This window comes from Gopherus evgoodei, chromosome 12, assembly GCF_007399415.2.
Source record: "Gopherus evgoodei ecotype Sinaloan lineage chromosome 12, rGopEvg1_v1.p, whole genome shotgun sequence".
NCBI lineage: Eukaryota > Metazoa > Chordata > Testudines > Testudinidae > Gopherus > Gopherus evgoodei.
In genome coordinates, this window is record NC_044333.1 from 9,915,652 (window position 1) to 9,941,724 (window position 26,073).

Sequence of the window (26,073 nt, forward strand, 5' to 3'; positions counted from 1 at the left end):
TACTTGAGCAAGCTAGGTCAATCTGTACGGCTGCAGTCACATCTCTGATGGCAGTACAGACATTCCGGCACTGCCATCTCGCCTTCAATATAAGGATACTGGCGTTCCCCACTACGTAGAACAGTGATTTTGTGCAAAATTGCCCTTTCTTTTCCACCTACCCTTGTCATGACAAACGCATCAAAATAATTTAAGTTCACAAAACTACTTCCATTCATTTTCCCTGTTGAAGAGCAAGGAGAGATTAGAATGAAACCACCACCATTTCCCAGTTACATTTTATTTGGTCTCTGTATTATCTAACTGTACATATCCTAATATTAAATTCCTTACAGGTTGTACGTCCTATAATGTACCATGGGTTGAAAGCCAGATGATTTCTAACATACAGAGCGAATAATACCAAATGTTACGGTCAAAGTGAAGAAATAAGCAAGCCTGCATCCCAAAGAATAGTCTCCCCTGCTTCTGTCCCCATTAGAAACAAATACAAAATGCACCAAACTTAGTAAAGGAACAGATTGCTACTTTCTACAGCCAGAAGGCATTTATCATACATCAAGGCTCATTTAGCATGCATTGGCGTTAATGTGAAGGAAACTAATTGTGGAACCAAGAGGTAGGACTGGGCAGGGAAGGAGAAAGGTCGGTGGTTCTTCTCAGCGGCCAGAATATAAAGAAGAAACCCGATGAATAAATTAAAAATCTAAAAAAGGTGAACGGACAACTCCTTTGTATCTAGTTCTAAGGCAGTGGCCCAATGTTTCCTTCTCTCCAGGAGTAAGGCCTGTTATGCTACGCAGCAGTGAACTAGCGAAACCTCAAGGAGGACTCTTACAGCAGTACCAGGTCTATGCTATAAATTATTTTCTTACAAAACTGCTAAACAAAGAAACTAACACCAGTGTTGATATTTAGACTCCTTAACAGAGGTAACCTGGTGCTGGCCCCTCTTAGACAGGATCCTAGGTGGGATGGGTCTTGAGTCAGACAATAGAAAGATAGTGACAGAAGTGCTGAAAATCCAGCACTCCTGGTTTGAACATTCTGGCCAAGCTGTTCCACTATCCTTACTTTACTGAGGCACAGGCAGGATAAGCAACTAGCCCACCACTGCAGAGCCAAGACTAAAACCCATGAATCCCTGCAATGGGGCTGCTGGGGACAGGAGGCAGGCAGATTCTGCCCCATCCCAAGCTTTAAGGGGAGCATTCAGGAGGTATGACTGTGTGGGTGGGGAGGTGGTTATGTTTTTTCCTTCACTTCAAACACCTAGCAAATACATTGCTGATATTCTTGCTTAGTAGTGAACTCAAAAGACATCACCTGTAACAGAGGCATTAGAAAAGACAGGAGTTTAGTCCTCTGCAAAGGGAGAGAGAAGGCAAGAGAGCCTGGAAGTGCCACAGGTCACCTTGCTGCTTGACTCTGTGCCGGCCAAGGACTCAGTCTCTGTTCAGAGTGCACCAGGCAGCTGCAAGAGAACAACCGGTCAATGCAGGAGCTCAGTGTCACCCCTGAAGCTTTGTGTGGGCAACAGCCAACCCTCCCTGTGGTGGTGAGGTGGGAGAGGGCAGGAGGAGGCTGTGTCAAAGCGGGACTGCTCATTGCAGCACAAACGGGAAGAACCTGATCTCTGCCTGCAAAACAAATCATGCTGAGGGAAGGTAGCTTGTCACACAGCTAAAACATTGAGGGAGAGGACTAATGGGTCAAACCCTGTATTAGTAACTCTGGTATAAAGCGGGAACTGCCTCAATCAAATCAATCTGAATTTACAACTTTGAGAATGAGAGCAGACTTCCGCTGTTTACAGCTGTACTGAAAAATGAATTGCTTAAGTAATTAAATGCTGCAGGATGCTATCACCATCCATCAGACCTCACCCCCTACATGCATTGCCTGATAACTACACTTCACAGCCCCGGTGGGAGGTAAGTCATTATTATCTGCAGGGGCAAACCGAGGCACACAATGGATAAGGCTTTGTCTCCGTTCACAAGGTATATGGCTTTAACTATACCTCCTGGTGAAGTGGTAGAACCCTTTCAGTGTGGACATGATGAAAGTGTTATACGGGTATAGCTTAGTCCCATATGGGACTAAGGACCTTCATACTGCATAGCTGCATCCATAGGAGGGGGTGTTACTGGTCTGGCTCTATTTTTTTTTTAAATCACTAAGTTACACCAGCAAAAAAATTGTGTGAGGGCCCTAGAAAGTTGCCCAACTTGACAGGGTCACGTCTGATCCATATCTCGTGACTTCCAGTCCTGTGGCTTTTACAAATTTGAAAAAAATCAGCTGCTGTGCTGCTTTGTGCAGCAGTGAGAAATGGGGACTCATTTTGTCTTGCACTGAGATGCATACAAATATTTAAAGTGACAAACTCGTGACATTCACAAGCAAAAAAATCCACAATGACTCAGCAGTCCCACTTTAAACACACAATGTTTTATGCTGCTCTCACGGAGGAGTAACCTCTGCGCTATGAACACATGGGCCTGATTCTCCAGCGTGTTATTCCGGGTACCGGCATTTACACTGGGGGGGGGGGGGCAAGTGCTACCATCATTTGGGTTGGGTAGCATTTTATACCCACCATAGGCTTAACTGACTCTAGAGGGTATACGGGCATGAAGAATCAGGCCCTCAGTGTGTGTGTGTGTGTGGAGGGGGAGTTGTCGTGCTGCAAGCTGCGTCAATGCCTGCAGCTTAATGGATTTAAAAATATACCCCTGGAATAGTAACATTTTTGTCCTGAAGGACAAAGTACCGTTAACAGCATTTACTGAGCAGGGCAGTAGTGTGCAGATGGGTACAAGGTAAGGCTGCAGGGTAGCTTGTCTGATAGGGCACAGAGCTCACTAGTAATTAAACAGATCCAGCTGCGTAGTCCTTTGAGACCGTTCAGCCTTCTGCCTGAAATGGCTGAAGCAGGAACGTTGGCTTCCAAGTCCCTTCAGCTATTAAGATCCCTTGACTGCTGTTGACCTTACCTGGCACAGACACACTGGAAACTGCTTCAGGCTGAGTCAGTGTGTCCACTTTAACATGCTGGAACCCTTTACAGGGAGCACTCTGCAGGTGGCTGAAACAAAGTTTGAGAAATTGTTAATTGTGGCCTATACAGTCTCCTTTGTTTCAACAGGAGAATGCTGTGTTGGGGTTGCCCATTGCTACTGGGAATTGCAGTCAGGAATGATGCAAGGGGAGCAAGACAGACATAGATGTTTGCAGGGCGATTCGCAGTTGCTGTTTGTTTGCTCACTATATCAGGGTCCCACCGTATGCTGACTTGTAGGGGTTTTTCATGTACAGTTCCAGTAATCCAGAGTGTTTGCTCCTTTCTCTAGCAAGCTCACTTTTAATCACCCTAACCAGTGGGGACAGAAGAGTGATTCAGATGTTTGTTTTGTTTGGCCCCAAATTCATATTTAATTAAAAGTGCAACAGCCCATTGTTCAGTGATACAGGTACTAACCTCCGGGGGCAGATCCCCTCTGCTACTGCCTTCTGCTCAGGCAGAGGTAGAATTTGAACCTAGGTCTTCCACACTTTAATCTCCATCCCACAGAGGGCTTTTGAGGCATCTTTTGGCCCAATTAATATGTAGTTAAAGGGAACAGATTCATTAGAAAAGAGTGAGGATGCTCTCCCTATCAGGATACCTCTTTGTGCAGCACTTAGGACATTCACTTGAGATGTCAGCAATGAAGGTTCAAATCCCTTCTCCGCAAGCTAAAGGGGGAGTTAACCCAGCATTACCCATATGTAATGTGGCATTTACTGAGCACACTCATTCAGCATTGCATGCCTGCTGCAGCAGCTCTGTCTGGACCTCCACTTATAATGCTCCTGGAACAAGGGGTGCTGCTGCCTCCTCTGGCTTGCAGTAGAAATAACAAACATCAGCAGCAGCACCCCCCACTTCAAAAATTGTTCCAACACCACTGTACTGGAGTTCCCAGGGTAGTTTGCCCCATTAGTCAGGAGAAAGGAGAAGTTCTAGTCACCAAATGACCTCACACTTGTATCTCGGCCACAACTCTGGGTCTTAAACTGTCTTACCAGTTCTCTGGCTGTGCATTTGCATTTTACAGCACTGTAAAATTAAACACAGGTCATGTGCCAGTAGGGGAAGGGTGCTATAGCTCAGGTACTCCTTGACCACAACCCCAAATTTGCACCACAGATAGGACCCATACCATTCTGCTTACATAGTGGTTTTTAACCTGTGGTCCGTGGACCCTTGGGGGGGGCACAGATATGTCAGATTTCCATTTGAAATGTTTAGGGGTCTGCAAATGAAAAAAGGTTGAGAACCACTGTACGAGCATACCTATTTCCAAGCCCATCAGACCCTATGAACTTTAGAGCACTTTGAACATTCACCTTGAAACAGAAATGCTACTGCTGCCTCCGTGTGGCCTTGTGCCTGTTAGCAGTCCCTGTCTTGCTTACAGCAGCACCACTTCATCACTCCGAAGGGGAAGTCTAACACTGCCTGGATTATTGGGGTTGGGAGTTTTTATTTGTGAGATCAAGGGAAGATGAGTGAGATGCATTCTGTGTGACTACTGCTCATTTTTTCTCTAGCTTTGTGCAAAGGAAAGATTTCTTTCCCATCCCAAGAACATGTGTGAAATTTCAGCTACGGCGTGTCAGTAACCTCACTGCATGCTGTCATTTATCAGCCTGCTCTCATTATCCACGGTGTGAAACTCAGCCATGGTCATATATCAAAGTGGATACAATATTCTAGGAGGTAGCCATGGTCTGTCTGTTGACGGGTTTATAAATTAGGACCATTACTTTGAATTCATGTCATGGACAGACCTGACCTAACCCGAGAGTTAATGAAGAACCAAGCAGTAGCTGAAGCAAGTAATCCTTGCTCAATATCACTAGCAAGATGTGAAGGTAGGTAATTGCAGTCCAACCCAACGGCAGCAGCTTTTTCAGGGTCAGCAGCCAGTATCTCGCTGGTATCTCTAGTGTACTGTGGTGAGAAGCAAGCATCTCTAGATAATGTGGTTACAGGTTGTCTGCTAAGAATAAAACAAGTGAGAAACTCCGCTAACAATGGCAGCCCCTGAAATGTGCAAACGATCAGTTAGGCCTATGGAGTCAGACAACAATTCAGTCTCCTCAAGTGTCTCCTGTTAACAAGGAGTGGGTGATCCATAGCACGGGGCAGCTTGTTCTTAAAATGATGGTGCTGCCCCATGCACCTGAAGCCGTCCTCACCTCTGTACAGTGTGGCTGAGAGAGCACTTGTGCAACAAGGAGATGCAAACGCCAGAGGGAAGTTTTGTGTGCTCCGATGCATGAAACAGTGATAAGTGTAGCAACAGGGTATTGAACGCATCAGACACAGATTCTGAGGGGGAGTAGAAATGTTTCAAATATCTACAAATGACTGACTATTTCTGCGAGTAAATATAGCTCGAAGGGGTGTTGCATTAGACATTCAGTAGCTCATAGTTCTATGTAGGGGGTTATATAAGAGTACGTGGTTATACCTTGTTAGTCACACAATATAGTCATGTGAGACATTCTACAGCCCTTCTATTGAGAGTCATTACTGATCTATAACATGTTGACATGTATTGTCAATGTATTGTATTCCGTCATAGAAGATAATTACAATTGTACCCTGTGTGCTTGAAATTTGTGTGTCTGGTCAAGCAGATAACAAAAAGTCTATGCCAATAAAAGTTATTACTTCATCCATCTTGTGTATCTCATAAAAATATGTTTTATAATTCAGGGTCAAGAGTCTTATTATCTGCATAACTTCATAAAAACAGACAGAAAAACTTTCTCAGCACAGTCCATTCTATAATTAATGACAAATATTTTGGGATGTATTACCTCGTACAAACAAGCTCCTATTGTCATGTGACTACAGACTTTTGCTTTAATCGAAGGCAAAAAAAGTACAGGAAAATGCATAAAATATATCACCTGGGGCTAAATATTTCCCAAACACTCCTCTTTTGACTACATAGTTGTATTACCAATTGCATTTAGAAGCTTTCTGCCAATTTTGGGCAAAATTAGACTATGTTTCTTTGAGTTATGGCCCTGTAATGTTGCACTCCATATGTTTTATAAAAATATGTTGATAAGTGTGAATATGATGTAACTGGAATATGCTTTATGTAAAAGATGTCTTGTAAGATATCATTACAAAGCATATAATCTACTGAGTGTGTTCATCCTACTTGTATGAATGTATCATTCTTGTATCTGAAATCAGGAATATGAAATATAATTCTAGGTCCTGTTGTAGTTATGCAAAGTGTGGGCCATTAATGGTGATCCTGATGGCTCCCATTAATTAGGACAATTGGTCGTAGATGGTGCTGTTTACTTGTAAGCCTTCCTGTATATGTGTGTGCCAACGAGTGGGTAATGAGGTCTCATAGGATATGTGAACATGTCACATGATACTGGAATCCATCTTTAACCTGGTGCTTTTCCATTTAGAAGGAGGGGTGGGAACCCAGAGAGAGAGAGAAAGGATTCACATCTTGTGCCAGAGATATAAAAGGGGGTGAAACAGAACAAAAGGGTCCCAGTCATGAGGAATCCTCTGCTTTTCACCTAAGATGTCAGCTGGAACTAACAAGGTCTGTACCAGGGGAAAGGACTGGGCCCAGATTAGGAAGGAGTCTAATCTGTGAAAAAAGCTTAATGGAACATCTCTAAGGGTGAGATTTATCTGTATTCATGTTTTGTTTTATTTTGCTTGGTAACTTAGTTTGTTCTGTCTGTAATTACTTGGAACCTCTTAAATCCCACTTTTTATACTTAATAAAATCACTTTTGTTTATTAATTAACCCAGAATAATTAATAAGTGATTAATACCTGGGGGAGCAAACACCTGTGTATCTCTCTCTATCAGTGTTATAGAGGGAGGACAATTTATGAGTTTATCCTGTATAAGCTTTGTACAGAGTAAAACAGATTTATTTGGGGTTTGGATCCCATTGGGAGCTGGGTGTCTGGATGCTGGAGACAGGAGCACTTGCTGAGCAGGTTTTGGTTAAAGTCTGCAGCTTTCGGGGTGTGGACCAGACCTGGATCTGTGTTTTGCAGCAGGCTAGCGTGTCTGGCTCAACAAGACAGGGTTCTGAAATCCCAAATTGGCAGGGAAAATGGGTTCATTGGTAGTCTCAGCACATCAGGTGACAGTCCCAAATGGGGTCTGTGACCGAACTCATCACAGGCCCTTTTTGTGATTTTATGATGATAAAGTTTAAACAGTACATGATATAGAAAAATGGCATAACTTCAAGCCTCTACATCTCCACCCTGGTGATGAAGACCAGATACGTGCCTAATACGTGGCAATGCAGCCAAAAAATTTTTCTAGCTGATGGGTTACCCTTTAGTGCCCCAAAAGACATCTACTGTGCTTTATGCAATATGTGGAGGAATGAAAGGAAACCTACCAGCCAAACAAATACATATAGCCTCCCCTCTGCCATTTCTCTCGCCTCTACCAACCCACTCATGCTAGAGTCAGACGCAGCCAGGGATGGGCTTATGTGTTCTGAGAGAATCCATGGAAAAGGAAGAGGCATAAGTGGGTTGTTTCTTTTAAGCCTTTTCCTGCCAATGAATCTCCCTTTCCTAATATCTCTCCCCATGAGACTCTTGCTGCTCTCAACCTTTCCATTCTTCTCTTTCTAAAGGATAAGTTTTATTGCTGACTCTCCTGGCCACAGCCCTTCTGCCTCGAGGGGATGGTGGTCCAGGGCCCTTGTCTGTCTCTGAGCTCAACAGACCTTAGCTATTGCAGTGGTCTCACAAAACACAGGCTTGAAGCAATTCCCATCCAACCAAATGAAAAGCAAAATGAATATCAAATGTCATTACAGTGGCAATGAACTTTGAGATGCTGCTATGAAGAGATTCCCATGTAGTATGAAATATTTGTATCTGTGTGTATACATGTGTGTATACACGCATATCTCGCAATCTCGTATGTGTGTGTATATATAATAGGGAGGGTCCCAAACCAAGACCAAAGGGGTTGGATCACCTGCAATCTGCAGGTCAGGCCCATCTCTGATGTATCATTTTTTTAACCTGTACAATTAAATGTTGCTACCCTACCTCTTCCAGTCCTCCTCAGACTCCCAGAACTCATAGACGATGAAAGTGACTCCGTCCGGGAGCCTCACTGCAGTTACACTGAAAGTGATGAGAGAGAGAAAAATCAAAAGCAAACACACATATATGTTGAGCAAGATGAACTATTCCAGCCACACCACTGGATTGAGAGCTAAGCGATGACTTGTCAGCCGGCATGAAACCCACTGGCAGCAGGGCTCTCAGCAGCAAGAAGTGCAGCACATCCCAGCTCCCCATGTCAGACACAGACACAAAATTAATCGGATACTGGAATGTCCTGCATGCCCACAACCCCCACTCCCAACCACAGAAGTTGAGGGTGTTTCAGAAGCAGGACCGAAGGCCACACGGCACAGTGACTGGATGTCAGATTCAGGATTTCTCCATCTCATGGATGCATGAGCTTGTAGCCTCTGTCTGAGTCTACCATTGAGACTGTTGATGAGTCAAAAATCTCAATCACCTTCACGCCCCAGAATGAACCAACTCACTGTGTAAGCAGCCAGCTGGTAACTTGCTGCACTCTCACACCACTCCCTCTAAGGCCTGGTCTACACTAGGGGGATGTCGATGTAAGATCCGCAACTTCAGCTACGGGAATGCCGTAGCTGAAGTCGAAGTATCTTATTCCGACTTACCTCCTGTCCTCACGGTGCAGGATTGACGTCCGTGGCTCCCCTGTCGACTCCACTACCGCCGCTCGCTCCGGTGGAGTTCCGGAGTTGACGGGGAGCGCGGAGGGGGATCGATATATCGCGTCTAGATGAGACACGATATATCGATCCCCGAGAAATCGATCGCTACCCGCCAACAGGGCGGGTAGTCTGGATGTACAGTAAGGCTGAAACATGGAGCTAGTCTTACAGTGTGGCTGTATCTTCCTTAGCGCATGAGCATTAGTAATTTAGTGGGAGGCAAACTACAGACTATTAAGTTTACCTGGCCAAGGCCCGAGGAGAGATCAGCTGCATCTGATAAGAACAGGGATTGTGTCTGACTTTTCTATTGGGGTGGGGGAGGAGACCTGGCAAGTCTGTTCCAGGAGCTTTACACTCACTGACTTCATGTCATTCCAAACAGCCACAGCACTTTCTGTGACCTCAGAATTTCACAGGCAAGCCACTACCTAATGCACCTGCACAGCACATGGCTTTCCTTGACACTGCTTTTTCCTGACCTCTGAGCAGTTCTGACACATGCCCTTATCCCCTTACGTACTGAATAATGTATCTGACACGGGTTAGAACCCACACTTCTCCATTGAGGGCCAACGTCCCTGATGCATCATCCCTATGGCTCAGACTAATATCAGCTGCTGCACTCACACAGGCCAGCACAGTAGTGATTGGATTACATTGAAAGAAGACTCAAATGGAAACTTTTGCTTCAGAACTGCGAGGTTTCTGATCTGGGGTTTTAGGTGGATCCATTATGAAGACATAATTTGGATACCAATCCAGGTTTGGATTTCAAATTGTCCTCGCCTCATCTTGCCCAATTTTGAGGGTGATTGCATTTTGGTTGGGGCTATCTCTAGAACAGTGGTTCCCAAACTTTAACAACCTGTGAACCCCTGCCACTAAAATGTCAAGTCTCACGAACCCCCTCCTAAAAATTAATATTTCCAGGGATATTCTCCTTGACCCGAGTATAAATTATAAAAGCAGTGATCTTGCAAACATAAACATTGTTTTTATGACATGCTTATTACACACTGTTTATTATTAATTATCATTTATCGTGACAGTATTTTTATTACATTATGAAAACGGCACCACACTTCCAAGCTCTCACTTTCGTAGCTTGTGTCACTTTGAATAAGTCTGTTATAAGACAAGGCTCCTAGGTTTCATCAAGGAGTATCAGATGTGAAACAGCAGGAAGGTATTTAAGAAGCCAACTCAAAGAGTTCCTCCTACACAAGCATTCAAGTCTTGAGCAGTTAAGGCAAACAATGCACGTTACAACAAAGCTTAAACTTGTTCTTCATAATAATTTAAAAAACAATACTAGCTGCCTATTTCATTTTAAAAACAGCAAAAAATATTCACCTCCCTTTCCATTTCTTATAAGGAGTCTCGAAGTTTAAATCTCCTCAGTGTGATAGGTAGGCTTGCTTTGATCTGCTTAGCTCTTGGAAGTCCAGGAGCTCTGCACTGCTGACCCTGGGTTGCCCAGGGTCCCTATGGACAGCTATGTCCGCCATTAGGGAATTTTTTCCCAAGAACCCCCTGTAACATTTTGCGAACCCCAGTCTGGGAACCACTGCTCAAGACTAAAGCTAAAGTTGTGTTCAGTATGTGGCATTTGTAACCAGCAAAGCTATAAGCATTTGGGTAGCTAAAGCAATAGTGGTGCTATATGTTAAACCTGAAGAGATTCATTCTTTGAAACAGTTACTCCCATTTTCCTTCCGAGAGGTGGAGAAGCATACTTACTGGAAACAGTCTCTCTGTCCTGCCACATTCTTCAGGTACTGCTTAAGGGAGCTACAGAATTCCCCTAGGTGCTTCTGGGAAACCGTCATCTCATTCCGTACCAGAAAGAGATACTGAAAAGGCAATGCAAAACAAATCAGTAATGCAGCTGGAAAGTAAAGCTGGTAGATTTCTTTGTTTTATGTCACAATCACAATCTTGGTAGTCACCTGCTGTCATTTTTACATTAGCCTTGTGCTTTCTGGCTCCACTTAACTGCTTGTCACTCAGGGCCTGATTTCACAAAACAGCAGCAGAGGAAACACCATCTAGTCGAAAAAACACTGGACTAGGGGTCAGGAGACCTTGGTTCTGTTTCTGGCTCTTTCACTGCTGTGTGACTTTGGGCAGGTCACTTCAGCTCTGTTCACCTTACACCCCCTGTCTTGTCTATTTAGACAGTAAGCTGCTGGGGCTAGGGCAGTATTTTACCATACATGAGTACAATGCTCAGCACAATGGGGCTCTGATTTCAGATGGGGCTTCTAGGTGCTACCATAATAAAAATAATAAACATGTAGAGAATTTCTCTGTTGATGTTAATTGGACTTTCCCAGTTAAGCTGGTAGTGTTTGTAAGACTGAGCAGTAAGTCACTACATATTTTTTTGCTTTAAATTCTAACGAGATTGTGTGTACATCAGACATAACTACACCTTTACCCCAATATAACACTGTCTTCGTGAGCCAAAAATTCTTACCATGTTATAGGTGAAACTGCGTTATATCAAACTTGCTTTGATCCGCCGGAGTGCGCAGCCCCGCCCACTCAGAGCACTGCTTTACCGCATTATATCCGAATTCGTGTTATATCGGGTTGTGTTACATTGAGGTAGATGTGTATAATGAAAGCTTCTTCAAAAGATTATGACTATTAATCAAAGTTTATAAGAAAGGTGCTAAAAATGGTCTTAAACTTGAACTTTCATAGTGGCATGGGGCCTGCACCCTGGGAATGTGATGCTGTCCCAATTAAATCAGTCCAGTGGGATATTTCCATTGGGTGATGGGTGGTTTAAAGTCTGTAGAGCTGGGCAGAGAACTCAGCCGTACTCTGCAAAGTTGGTCCACGATAAGTGGCTAAGACTCTGCATACTCCACTCTCTCCATTGGGAAGAGAAGATAAACCAGACGACCCAAGGGATGCCTTGTCCAACAGAGGAAGGTGTGGCTCTGTGTCCTATTCAGAATTCCCATGCAGTTACTGTAGTTTGAGTCTCATTACTTTGCTGAGGTTCTAGGCATGGCAGCACCCCATGCTCTCACTAGACTGCTAGGGACAGAGGGCTGAGGGCTTCGCCAAAGCCCTCCAGGCTTTATTACAAACACCTGTTCTAGATACAAGAGACCCACGCAAAGCACTGAAATAACCATCCCACAAGGACGTTTTTCCCAAACCAAATTTCTATTCATAATCATCGATTTTAAACACTTAACAATGCCCCATGGTTCTTCAGCTATAAGCTATCCCACTTTTAAGTTAAAATACCTTTTCCCGCCAGAGCCCAATTGGATATAGACACACCATGGAAAGGAAGCTAAACCACTCTTCTGCAGAGTGAAAATGAGGTTTTGGCACTTCAATTTTTATACTCCATTTGCTTTTAATAATCAGTTGCACTGTTTCATTAAAAGTGAAGCTTCTCTTGATTAACTTGTTTTGCCCTTCAAAGCAAACAGTGTCACCGCCAATGAAGAGAGCCACGAAGAACATGAAAAGCCATTTTCCAGGCATTCTTCCTCTTTTCACACACATCGTATGACAATAGGAAAGGAATTAGGGTCCAACTCCTCTGGTATCCTGTCTCTGACAGTAGCTCATGCCACATAAAACAGCCATCTCAGTAAAACATCCCACAATATATTTTTCAATGCTATTTACCAAAAGGGTAAAATTGTTCCTGGCAACAGCTACCAATTTATTCCCTGCTGCATGACAACACAGTAATTTTTGATAGCTACTCTTATCCTGATGACTACTTCTCTTTTGAAACTAAGCTGCTTGCACCTAAATAACATCCTGCAACTGTGAGTTCCACGGTTAACTATCCATTGCATAAATATTTATTTCATTTTATTTGCATTTAATCTTGCTGCCATCTAATAATTTCAAGGCATGCGCCCTAGTTCTCGTGTTACATGAAGCAGGAAAAACAGAAGCAACTCCCTAGCCTTTTCTCTGAGACTTAATAGCTGAAATGTTGGTGATAACTATCTAGTTAAGGATATACAAGTATTTCCACAATAGCCCCCTATTTTCAGTCACTAATAGCTTCCTGAAACCTTCTCTTATCAGGGTGAAATTTTCCAGGCAAGGTCTTTTTCCAAAGACAAATGGCTTTGGAATGCATAAGAGAGTGATTTGTTCATTTTTATGTCTGGACTGCCCAGCCCCCCACCTTCTCTGTAAATGGGAGGTTAGAGGCTGTGCAATAACAGATGAGGCTTTATGTATGCAAGTCCCAGAATAAAAATAGTGAGCTCGGAGACAGAGTTTGGCCTACACAATACAAGCATTGAGGGCTGTTTTATTTATTTTTTAAACAGACGGGAAAAAGAGAAGCAAGAGCACATGTTAGTGCCTCTTACCTCAACAGATCTGTCCTGCCTTCAAGTTTCCAATCATAAATAGGCATATGTAAAATATCCTCCTATGCAAAAATGTCTATTTATACCTAACCACCAGGTGTGTCATTTGCAGCATTTTAGTACTTCTCAGAATAAGCAGCAACAGCCCGTTCTGCATTTAGCAACTGAGGGAACAGAGAAGGGTAAAGCACAAAATTAAGAAATAAAGTATTTAGCCCTGAGATAGCACATCTGAAGCACTTTATAAAAATTAACCAACTAATCTTCCTCCCACCTCTGTGAGGCAGAGAAGTGCTATTATCTCCATTTCACAGATAGGGAAACTGAGGCATGGAGAACTGACATGACGCAACCAAGGTCATGGGACAAAACTGTGTCTGAGTGAGAATTGGAATCCACCAGTTTCTGTTTCAGCTCCCTGTGCTCGGATCAACTGGCCATGCCTCTGTTTCAGAATGTATATGTTTCCAAACTAGAACGACAATCAACCAAACAAGAGATGATTGTTCGTCTCCAGCTTTGGCAGAGGCAGGTTTGTTTTTTTTAACCTTTGCCCTGCCTATTTTGTCTCTCTACTAGTACAACATTCCAGGTGATGACCTAGATCTCTGCCTCCCTTTAAAATGGTAGGGGAGTTGAAATACCAGAGCTCTTCAGTTACTATCAGAGCAGTGTAATGCTTAACGTGACATATACACAGAACAGCACAAGTGACAGTGAAAGCTTTGCATCGGCAAGGATAAGGATTATGCATAGGCCTCACTGAGCAGAAGTGAGTTTCAGACCCATTGTGTGACTGCGCCTCTATTCCTAAGAGCGAAGTAAGGGCAGAGAAGGGGAGTGTCTGAAGGCACTTAGCTACACATTTCCCTTTTTGCCCCTCTCCTGCTACTTACTACAAGGAGTAACTTGGCAGCCCTATAATTAAAGGCGTGTTTATTTAATGCAGGATCAGATGCTGCTGAGCCCCCTGAAACAATATGGCTTCCCCAGCGCGCAGCACGTCAGCCACAATCCAAAAGTGCTGGTATTTCCAAAAAGTCGGGGGATATTCTGCACCCAGTGACTAATGTCACAGCTGCATGTTACATGTGTTGGGCATTCCCTAGTGCGCACTGCAGGAGAAAGGAGGTGTTAACCGTCACCCAGGACAATTACCTGCTGGCTTGTGTGGAGAAGGATTTCTGAGGGAAGTCGAGTCCATCATACAGAGAGCTGCTGCACGGCTTTGCTATGTGGGCATCCTTCCAGGAACAAAGACCCAAGGCCTTTCTACGAGGGACTCTCTGCTTTGTGAAGACTGACATTTCCTCCCCCTGCAACATTTCCACTCCTCTATCCACTGAGGATTGTTTCAGTCCAATAGGGAACGTCACAGGACAATCTCTGTGCCTGTGTCACACTCACACAGTGCCTGTGTCCTTTATGACAGCCCCTTTGCATCCCACCCAGATTAAACAGCAGCTGCTTGGCAGCAGCATAAAGCACTCCTTTTCCCCTCCTGAGGGGAACGCCTCTCCGATGTTCCTGGATTCTGCTGACTGGTGTGTGGCACCTTCGCCTCCATATTGCCACAAAACCACTACCACAGAGCTACGGTTCATTCAGCAATGTGACAGACTGACTCGGTGTCACGTTGATTATTTTATCCTGCTTTAATTGTGGCTCTGCCCCAGGACTGCTCCCTTCTCTCCTAAACAGCTCAGTGTAATTGTTTCCCATTTACAACCCCAAAGCAACACTTCATAATGTTCTATAAGCAAGGCCAGGGGTCCAAAGACTGGCAAGCATTACCACAGCAACGTTACCAGCTCATAGCAACGATACATCAATATCTAATTGTTTGCAGTGCATTAGTTTCCTTGAAATGCCACTCCAGTTTCCAGTTAGACAGCCGCAGGCCGCCTCTAAATCTGAGAGCTCATTTACGAGAGCATCTTGTTTCAGGGAATTTAACGTTCACTGTAATTGCTGTAACAGTCCGCACTTGCCCTCAAGGTAATAAGGGCTTGTCTTCAAGGAGAAGTTATTTTGGAATAAGGTAAAGTGTGAATTTAAAATGCTTATAGCTATTCTGGAATAATGCCCTACACGGATGCTCATTCAGGAATAAGAGTATCCACCCAGGGAGCTATTCTGCAATAGCTATTTCAATCAATTTTCTGGGGGATATAAGCCCCAGGTCCCTATTATCATTTGTATTTCAATGCTGCAGGAGCCCCAGTCATGGACCAAGATACCACTGTGCTAGGTGCTGTACAAATACTGAACAAAAAGTTAGTCCTGGCCCCAAAAGCTCTGCTATAATACAAATATGAAATAAGGGTAAAATCTGGGTTGGGATTTCAAATGTGGAGCTAATAAAGAGAGCTGTCACTTTGATTTAATATTTATTCCCTTAGAAATCTGAATCTGGATGAGAAACTAAACATATCACAAAAAAAGAAAGTTAATCTCTGTGCCTTCCTGATTCCTAGCTATGTAAAGCTGAGATGGATGGTGCATTTGAAATGTCTAAGACAGAGTCTGCTTTTTAAAATCCTGGCTAAGATAGCAAGTACAATAAATCTGTTCTGTCCGCTTATGGAATTCCAAGCAACAGCTTAAGAGAGGCAGTTTCCACTTCATTTTTCTGTTTTAATTAAAATAACTGTGATCAATGCACCTTCTTACTTACATCAAACTCCTCTGACAATAGACACATGACTGCAAGAGCCTCCAGGAAAAGAAAAAAGGCCTATTCAAATCCATAAGAAGGACTGCCAACCATTAAGGGATAATTGGATTGTAGGCTCCACTTGTAATTATGAGCAAAGAAAGATATGGAGAAAAATCATCTTCAAATGTCATTTTTCTGTGCACAGGGGTGTAAACCACTAGCAGCAGTGGGACACAGTGGGACAGCAGTGGGACACAGGCAGGAGTCATTTCAAAGGAGAAGGGCTTGTTCGAGTCCATTTCAATGTGGAATTACATGCTGCACTCCTAACCCAATGGAGCGAAATCTTTAGAAGACATGCAAGCTTTGTAGAAGACCACAGAAACTGCCAGCCTGCTTCAGATCAGTGGTGGTTCTATTCAGTATCATGTCTCTAGTGCTAGAGACTCAACGCTTCAGAGGAAGGCGAGAGAAACCTCATACTAGACAAATATGGGAAAATCTATTCAAAGGGAAGATTCTTCCTAACACCCTTTACTCAGAACCTAGAAGCAGGAAGGTTTATAGCCCTTCCACCTTTAAAACAAAATACATTCAGATCCTATCTAATGTAATTGTGGATGTTCTTATTAGCCATATAAACATCCAATCCTTTCTTGAATTCCAGCAAACTGTTGGCCTCAGTTATGTCAAATGCCAACGAGTTCCGCATGCTACATCTGCACAAAGTTAAAAAAAAAATCATTTTTTTTTTTGGTCTGTTTTCTTTGGAGGAAAGCATAGGTTTCCAGATAGCTGTTTGATACATCAGCACTCCTTTGAAATTGCCCCAGATACCCCAAACGCAGTACACCACATGAGCTATTTTCCTGGTCTTTCTCCAGGGTGATAAGCACACTCCTATCACAAAGGACTGTGTGTTATATCAGGACCCCACCATTTCTAACATTTTTAACAAGTCCCTGCCATCAGCGCTCTGACTTAACAAGGACAATGAATCAGTATTTGAGGAACGCTTCGCCGCTGTTGCAGGTTGATTAGAGTTCTGACACCCGTAATAAATAGAGGATAAGGACAGATGATCCCAGACTTTCAGGCTGTTTTCCCCTAAAGCAAACTTGAAACTTGCCCAGTTCATGAAGTGTCTCCATTTGTATTCCTTTGTCCTTTATAGTCCAACCATGGCAAGCCCTGAAGCAGTGGGCTTGTGATGCACAGGATAAACACCCTGCCCTTCATTAGACAAGATGTCGCGGTGAGGGCACATGAAGACAACAATTGCTCCAACTCCGACAAGCAAGAAGAAAGCCAATATTTAAACTGTGACTCTTCAGACTGGGTGCCGATCTGCTGATTAGACTGCATTGGTATGTGCTGGTCCAGATGTGCTCTGTCCATTTCTCCAGCACTGTGATAATGGGCTACATAAAATGTCATAGGGCTCTGTTCTCACCATAAGCATAACTTCTCATCTTGGATTTTCACTTCATTTTGAAGAGGTGCCATGAGGGGAATCCCTGTTTGCTGGATGTCCTCAGGTGCCTCTGCTAAAGGAGGACTTAGCAGTGTGAAAGGTAAGGTAGGGAGGGCACAGAAAAAGTTCATGCAATCTATCCTATTCTATAGAGGTTCTTACATCGCTCTCATCTCCACAGTATCTGCCTCCAGTTTCCATGAAATTTGGAGGGAGACGAGACGACTCCTCCCCTAGCCACAGGGAGCCAAACTGCTCTGGGAGAAGGCTGACCTATCCCTACTCATGCAGTAATGGGGAGATCTTGGAGAACGTATGGTGGATTTTGGTGCCTGTTGGCAACCAAATGGCAGTTCACAGCCCCAAGGGACCACTCCTGGAACTGGGAATGGCTGGAGTGCAGAGGCTCTCCAGCCACAATCTTTTAACTACAACCCCGGGAGGCTGTGGATTTTGTAGTATCTTCCTGGCAGTGTGAGTTCTGCCCCCTACATCCCCCCACCAAGCTCTCTCTCAGCACCACATTGACCCTCTAACTTTCACACTTTTGCCAGTGTGAAAAAGTCTCTCTTGAGTAACATCATAAACCCCACTCGTGAACTGCAGATCTCTAAGCCTTGGGAGTCTTCCAGCATCATTGGAAGCTTCTAGCAAGGCCCCTGCTCTGCTTTTGAGTATTAACTAGAAATGGATCCAAACCACAAAACTTGGATCTGAACCCAAACTCTGGCTTCATTTTGGTTCAAGCCTCTCTTAGTTACTAATAAGTAAATCAATTCTGCTTATTTTCACCACGCTCCTCAGCCAGAATGCAGCAGATCGCAGCATTTTTATCACCCGCACGTTTTAAAACAAAGACAAGTGTTTTGCAATGTACGATCTAGCAGAGCTGAGCAAATAGTGCAAAACATTTTATGGGAATTTTTGTTCACATTTTAAAATAAAGTTCCCTACAGCCATGTTCACAACCTCTTTTGGTTCATTTTCTGCAAACAAATATTATTAGACATATTGTGTTAGTGCCTAGAGGTCCCAAATGGGATCTGCATTGCAATTATGTTGGGTCCTGTACAAACACACAGTAAGAGACAGCCTCTGCCCTGAAGACCTGACCCTCCAAGCTGTTCTGGCACATATGGGCTTGGGAAACAAATGTCAAAGATGCTTGTATGAGTATTTATTAAAACAGAGTTCTATATTTATGTTTGCAAATGATTGTGCTCAGAATGCTTGCATGATCATCCATTCACAAAATAAACACAATGGCAAGTGAAGTACATGTCCAGTCATGACTAAGCAGCACATCTAATATTTTGAATGTTGAGAAATTGTGAGGAATCTCTCAAGTGAAAAAAAAATGCAAGGAGCTATTTACCAATGGCATTCAAACAACTAATAAATAGGAGAATCTACAACCTACTCACAGATGGTCAATAAGCCGAAAAATAAGTGACATTCAAATCATTTCTTTGTTTGCACAACTACTGTTGATGTTGGTTTCAATGCACAAAAACACCATAGTAGTGACAAGCATACAGAAAAACAAACCCACAGCATCTAGCCACGAGGTGTATTTATTCTCCCGGCTGTGTTCCCTTTCTAAAGACAAAGTCTCCTTCTGCATACTCTCTAGGGCCCATTCTTTCACAGCACAAGCTGCATGGCAGCAGTTTCCGATAACAAGGTTTTGACAGGGGCAGGATTGGTTAGCCTCCTATCTTAGCACACAAAACAACTTGGGACAAAAAAGCCACATTTTTCAATGTGCTGTACTGTATATTCTGTACTGTTGGACTTTCATTCATCTGCTGCTGTAGACACAGAAAAGATGCACATCTAGATTTGTTTTGCAAATAGAAAACTCTTAGTGTCATGCAGCTGACTATGGCAAAAGAGGTCCATGAAGCTCTTCGGTATGCAAATGTTTAATTGTCATTTCCCAATTCAATCGCCAAATCATTTCAGGAATTCTAAATAATCCGTTTTTTTTCCATGGGAGGATCCATTTGCTTAAATTCACATATAGAAACAGCACTGCTGATTCAAGGAAGTATTAATGAGCAACTTCATTTGATACAGTTACTCACTCTATTGATTTCCAGAAAAGGTTAATGTTTGCTTCTCTGAGAAATCCTGAACATAAAGAGATGTGGGAATCACTCTTCACAACTCGTAGGTATGGAGTTGTTGGAAAAGAAAGCTCTGCCCATTTACAGCTAACTCAGGGGTTCTCAACTGGGTGTTGTGACCCCTCAGGAGGTCACAAGGTTATTTCATGGTGGGTCACGAGCTGTCAGCCTCCACTCCAAACCCCACTTTGCCGCCAGCATTTATAATGGTGTTAAATCTATTAAAAAGTGGTTCTAATGTATGAGAGGGGTTGCACTCAGAGGCTTGCTGTGTGAAAGGGGTCACCAGTACAAAAGTTTGAGAACCACCGAGCTAATTGAAAGTTTTCATGGGAAGAAAAACAGATAACGGGTGGTATTTCTGAGCCAATGCTTCATCGTGCTGAAGAGTGACGTCACATGACACAGTAACCATAGAAGTCCAAAAGAGGAGACTTTCCTCTTGGTTTAAGTTGACCTTTAGAGCCACAGCTTTAGCAGGAAGAGGCCGAGTTTGACATGCCAAACATGCTCATGCATGCATTCATATTTGCATATTCAAACCCATATTTGCATATGCAAACAGAGCCTTTCATATTTGCAGGGACAGATCCCATTTGTGCATACTCACTGTGCAAGCTGTGCTTTCGCTGTCTGACAGCCTCTGGTGCAGGTCAAACCAGAGAGTCTGAAAAAATGCAGAAAATACAAAAACCATTATAATTGCCATAAACAAGTTAAAATGAACGGTAAAGGTCTCTGTCACGGTTGCAAGGTTAGCTGTCCTGTTCTGAGTGCACCCCTTCAGGTGTCTGACCTCAGTCCTTTCCCTCATCTGGACCAGAATTTCACAGTTCTCCTACTCTGAGCCAAAGCCAGGGGCTACAACACCCTGTATATCAATCATGCTTACCCAGTCAGTCTGACTGGGTTCAGCATCTGCAGCCCTTCCCTGTGGCGTATACAGCCAAACAGCCTTCTTAAAAGTACAGCATTGCTTAGTCTCATAGTAAAAACAAAGAAATTAGAGAAAAATGGATTTAAAAGCAACAGTCCACACAAATGCCTATCTAACTTACAGCCCTAGCATCCAGGGATGGTCACCTAGGCAGTGCCTCTGCTGTAGGAATCATTTTGGGGAAGTTTTACAACCTGTGCTGTATCAGGCTAGATGATCACAGTCGCTCCTTCTGGCCTTGGAATCTATGGTTTTTTTTGCATTTTTATAATGAATATGGACAGATCTGGAGAGGAAAGTTCTCCATTTATTCACACAAGAGGAGTTACACTGGTCGTGTCAGTGTTGACGTGGGCTGGAGGCAGCACGGGCTGATGGTTAGGACTCAAGAGACCTGTGTTTAATTCCCACCTCAGTCACTGGTTTACTGGGTGACCTTGGGAAAGCCACTTTTCCTCTCTCCGTGCCTCAGTTTCCCCATCTGTAAAGTGGAGATAATGATACTGCCCTCCTTTGTAAAGTGCTTTGAGATTTACAGACAAAAAGCACTAGATAAGGCCTAGATATTATTATATTATTTTTAGCCTCCCCTATGATGTGGTCATTTGTCTATTAGAGAACAGCTGCACACACTGCCACAATTCACTTGATAGGGACCAAACAGCTGACTGCCTAGTCATAAGCAATATGGATTAGATTTTTTCTACATAAGGCTCCATATCTCACTACCAATCCTCTTAACCATCCAGTTGTACCATCAGAAGTAAATTTGCATGCATACACTGTTCGCTCACAATAACAAGCTGAACAAATTAGTTCAACTCATCTTAAAAGCCAAACTTATGGAATTATTTTATCACCCTAATACCATGACTACTAATGGAGTATTTAAAGCAAGAGTGTGAGCAATGGAACCTTTCTTGTATCTTTTATCTATCACTTTCAACACCTAGTGCCATTTAGCACTTTCAAAAACATTTCCCCAGTGAGAGCCATGGAAGTCATTTCCCCAGTGATCTGCTCAAAAGGCAGAGTACGTAGAGACACCGCACATAATATTATCTGCCAGTGACAGCCATCCAGCTCTCTAAGCTTCTGAATCTGAGAAATCCAATGCTCAATCAGTTAGTCTGAGACCAATCTCAGGGCTGCATGTTTGCAAGTTGCAAACAGATTTGGGCATTAGAATTTTTTCTATTTTTTTTTGTGGTGGGACCAAACTTCTGAGCACATCATTTGTCCTTCGAGGGCAGAAGAGAGAATTGCTATTCATTGCCTTATCGAGGAGAAGAGAAAATAAGACAGGAGTCAAGAGTGCCGGCCACACATCAGCTGGGGAAGATAGTTAACATTCCTAGGCTTCTTTTGCTGTACTGCATTCAATAATTCCAGCACCTCAATCTCACCTTCAAGGTTCTGCACAAACTTACCACTGCCATCTCCCCTTCTTTCATTTCTACCTCCTGCCCCATTCGTTGTGTATGCTCCTCCTTCCTTCCCTCTCCATCTCTCACCCTCTGCTCCATAACTTCAGCCATCCTGCTTCTTGAGGCCTGGCCCTGCAACCCATTTATTTAACTTTACTACTGTGCTTCCAACAGGACTATTTATGCCTGTGATTGGTGCCTAAGGCCCCCTCTCTTGATACAAACTCACATAAAGCCTCCTCACTGCAACCTACTTCTTCCAGGAATTTTGAGCACCTCGCCCTCCTCGCTAACAATCTCTGCACACCCTTCCTTGGCTAAACTGTTGCACTCTGTCGTGTCTTGAGTCTGTTTGTCTACCAAGAGTGCATCAGGGCTGGCAATGTGTTCTCCTGCATCCCACACTGAGTTGCTGGGAATCTCCCCTTTCAAACGGTATAAAGCCTCCCATTTCTATCTCCAAAGGGTCAGGAGATCGAAGCCCTTAAAAGTGCATATGCAAGACTGGATATTCTCCCAATGTTGGATGTGGCCACTGTAAATGCAGGAGGGAAATGTCACATCCAGGAGATCCAAGGGACCATTTCTATGGTAGGCTGATTTCAGATAAAATGGTGACTAAGGCTTGAAACTTTAGCCGTAGTTGCTGAGGGAGATGGCTCAATGGGTAGAGGGCAGACGAGGACATGAAAGATGCATGATAAATGCAATTTACCACTCAAATATAATCTCCACCTATGTGATGTATATATTGATATAGAGCTAGGCAGGAGTCCAACAACAACAGGTGTTTCTCACACACTGCTGCCTTGTGCAATGTGCATCTTACAGAACATTTGAATTAGGTCACCTTTACTATTCCCTCCTCCCCGTCATGCACCCTAGTCTGAACCCTGTATGAAAGCAACTGATCTTGTCTCTAAATGATCTTTCAGCTGTGTGCTTAGCTGATGTCCTGAATTACAGATTTCTCATATGAAAGAAAGTTAGGACCCTGCACGCATCTATACAGTCTAAGATCAATAAAGAAGGAATTTACTTTTCCCCCTAACTTCTTTTATTAATGGCCTGTAGATACGGTGAGATTGGAAAATGCAGTTAGTGCTGTTTGCCAACAGAGAAATACGATGTATTACTGTATAATATCAACGAACATTACAAAATTAAAATCAGAGATACAGTATGCATTACAGCATGTGTGTGTGTACAGTAGCAGGTTAAGTTACCCCCAGATATATCAGGTACTGTGGGAACAGGGGTATTGGGAAGTTAGGTGGATAAAACCCTATTCACAGTTGTTTCCTCTTGCTAGGAGAACTATCAGGTCTTTAAAATCTCTGAAGCCAGAGTAATGCCTGCATAGCATTATCCCAGGCTGCAGTGGGTTTTATAGATCAGTGTGTGATTGGTATTTTTAATCCCTTCCTAGCACCCTGAACAGAGATACTGAAGTCAGTAACGCAAGGAAGTTTCTTCACTGTGCAGACCTAATGAGGCAACTCAAAATGTTGCGTGCTGAACAGCAAAGTCACCTTAAGCAGATTTTCAGGAAGTTAGTTTCTTATTTTACTGATCCAGCGATTGCTTGGGATGCCAGGGCCCAGCTCAGAGCAGCCCTTTTTTCCAGGATCCCACATACAACCCGTTTGCCCGTGAAGTGCCCTTGCTTTGTTAACCAAACCAACCAATGAACAAGGCAAACCTGGCACATACTGAATCAACAGAAGAGCAAGTGGTGTTTGTAAAGAAGCCTTTCATTTATTTCTCCTCTGGCCCTCTGTGGGTAAACGCTGTCATAGGTACATGAGGTGCTTTAAAAGAAGGGGCGTTTGAAGACTTTTCAGTTAAGAAATTGCATCTCAGAGGATTCTCTGGGTCTGGAGGCTTATCTGAAAGAGGCAGGCAGGCTTTAGGGGCATGATTGCAGCAAGTCAGCATCATTCTTCATCAATCCAGCCTTCAATTCATCACTTAACAAGCACTATCTTGGTGGTAGAATAAGAGAGAGAGAGAGAAAGATGCTGGATGACTTTACATTTGGAAGGCTACTGTGTTTTAGTAAAGTTTGGTTTATAAACCAACCACATTAAGGTTCCTATTTACACTGCTTTGCTGTCTGGAACAGAACAGAATCAGATTTTAGAAATTCTATGCAATGAGCACGGATAGAAATCAGCTATTACAGATGGGTGATGTACAAGGCTGCTAATTTGATATGACGCTCAGTGACAAGACGACAAGACGACCTGAGTCAGTCTATAGTTTGCACACAGTTTTAAACCTGGGCCAAATTCTTAGCTTGCCTCAAGCCAGCCTCCATATTTGTACACGCTCATTTTGTGTGCACAAAACCTGCATTTGCACCTGCAAATATGCAAGTTGGATAGCAGTATGTGCAATGGCCTGATGTGGGCACAACATGCAGTATTGCAAGAACAAAGGTGGAAGATACCTCTAAAAAATACCGCCCTTTAGGTTGTCACTCGCTATCCTCAGAGTATTTACAAAGTTCCAGGTCAATGCAATGCAATTAAAATAAAATAAAATAAAATCCACCTAAAGTATGTGCATTGGGAAAGACTGGCTTGTGTGCGAGTACTCCATGCTATTTCCCAACTCCCTCTCATTAACACGTTAGGGAACTTTTCAAGATAGAAAACTGGGGTGAGGGAAAGGTAGAATTAGTTAAAGGAAAAATGCCTGGGTCCTACAGGTTCAAAGTGCTCTGTTCGGCTACACAGGTCCAGCTCCAATCCTTAACTCCCCAGGATGGCAAGGAGCGGAATCACCGCAAGCTACAAGGACAAGTGCCTCGTTATAAGAGAAAGCCTCAAGTCACACAATTGGGCTTGAAACTGCCTCAGAGTTCAAGTGTTTGATGATCTGGGCTCTCAGGTCAGATTACTCCCTAGACAAACTAGCAACAACATAATTTTACTGTACATCAGACAGATACTTGTATGTGAAACACCAGCCACCCAACAAAAATCTAACTATAACAAACCCAACAGGAGAAACAAGATAGACTGGTAAAGAAATACCAGCTTGAAACTGGGCTTCAATATCCCACCTCCCCAGCAACAGCACAAACAGCCCTGCAGACATAAACCCAACATGAAACTGACTTTTGCCCAATAGAAGACTGCCAGCAAGCCATCATGTATATTAAAAGGGAAGGGATTTTAGAAGAGAAAAGCCTGAATCCTGTATTATAGTTTCTGAGATTTTTAAGGCTAGATGGGAGCATTAGATCATCTAGTCCAGGGGTCCCCAACGCAGTGCCCGCAGGCGCCATGGTGCCCGCTGGGGCATCTAAGTGTGCCCACATACTGGCCAGCGGATGAGCATCCACCAAAATGCCGCCAAAATTCAGTGGCGACGCCTCTGGATGACGCTGCTTGTCAGCAGCATTTCGGCAGATGCTCGTCCACCGCCATGGTCCTCCGGGGCTTGTCGTCTGGTGCCCGCCAGACAAAAAAGGTTGGGGACCGCTGATCTAGTCTGATCTCCTGAATAGCACAGGCCAGAGATTTGTATCCAGTTACTTTTTTATTGAGCCAACTAATTTGAATCTGACTAAATTATATTTTCCAGAAAAGCATCCAGACTTGATCTGAAGACTTCAAGGGATGAAGAATCCATCCTTTCCCTTTTTCAGTTTGTTCCAATGATTAATCTTCTCAAGACTGTACCTTGAGCTCACCAGCCAATTAAAGAGCATATAACTTCAGAGCTCAAGAGAAACCTGGGACAGTCTTTCCAGACTGAGGGGAAATAGTGGCATCAAAATAAGGCCTAAAGAATGGAGTGGAAAATAAGAGAAACAGGAAGAAGGAACAGGGTTTCTCTCCTCCAAAATCTTCATTTCCCCAAGTTAAGGCATCAGAAACGTACCCAGTAAAAGACAACAAGAAACAGCACATCGAAATGCAGGCATTACATCACCAGTTCAGCCAGTTTCCCCTGTTGCTTCCTGGTATGTGAAGTAGGAGTCAGCCTTGCTCTTTGAGAATAAAAAAAAGTGAATAAAAGTAATGGTAGAAAAACCAGCCCCGGGGCATTCGACAACTGCATTCTGTTGCCTTGACAACCAATATTCTAAAAATATTGTCAAGATGAACACTACTTACAGAGCTGCCTTAAGTTGTTATGACAACACAAGGGAAACGATTAAATCCAGTATTGATACGAACACTTTCTCCCACCCATGTCTTTCTGCAGTTTCCACTACTC

General features: G+C 43.4%; 1 protein-coding gene across 1 annotated transcript in view; it reads right to left on the reverse strand.

The window, feature by feature from the left end:
• Positions 1-272: 272 nt before the first annotated feature.
• NECAB2 (N-terminal EF-hand calcium binding protein 2) overlaps positions 273-26,073 on the reverse strand; it is a 295,013-nt gene continuing 269,212 nt past the window's right edge. The window contains exons 9-13 of the mRNA XM_030582141.1: positions 20,087-20,143; positions 10,588-10,700; positions 8,132-8,209; positions 3,000-3,091; positions 273-1,474 (exon numbers count right to left, since the gene is read on the reverse strand). Of these exons, the coding sequence (XP_030438001.1) occupies positions 1,446-1,474; positions 3,000-3,091; positions 8,132-8,209; positions 10,588-10,700; positions 20,087-20,143 (369 nt within the window). The 3' untranslated portion in view covers positions 273-1,445. The remainder of the gene's footprint in view (positions 1,475-2,999; positions 3,092-8,131; positions 8,210-10,587; positions 10,701-20,086; positions 20,144-26,073) is intronic.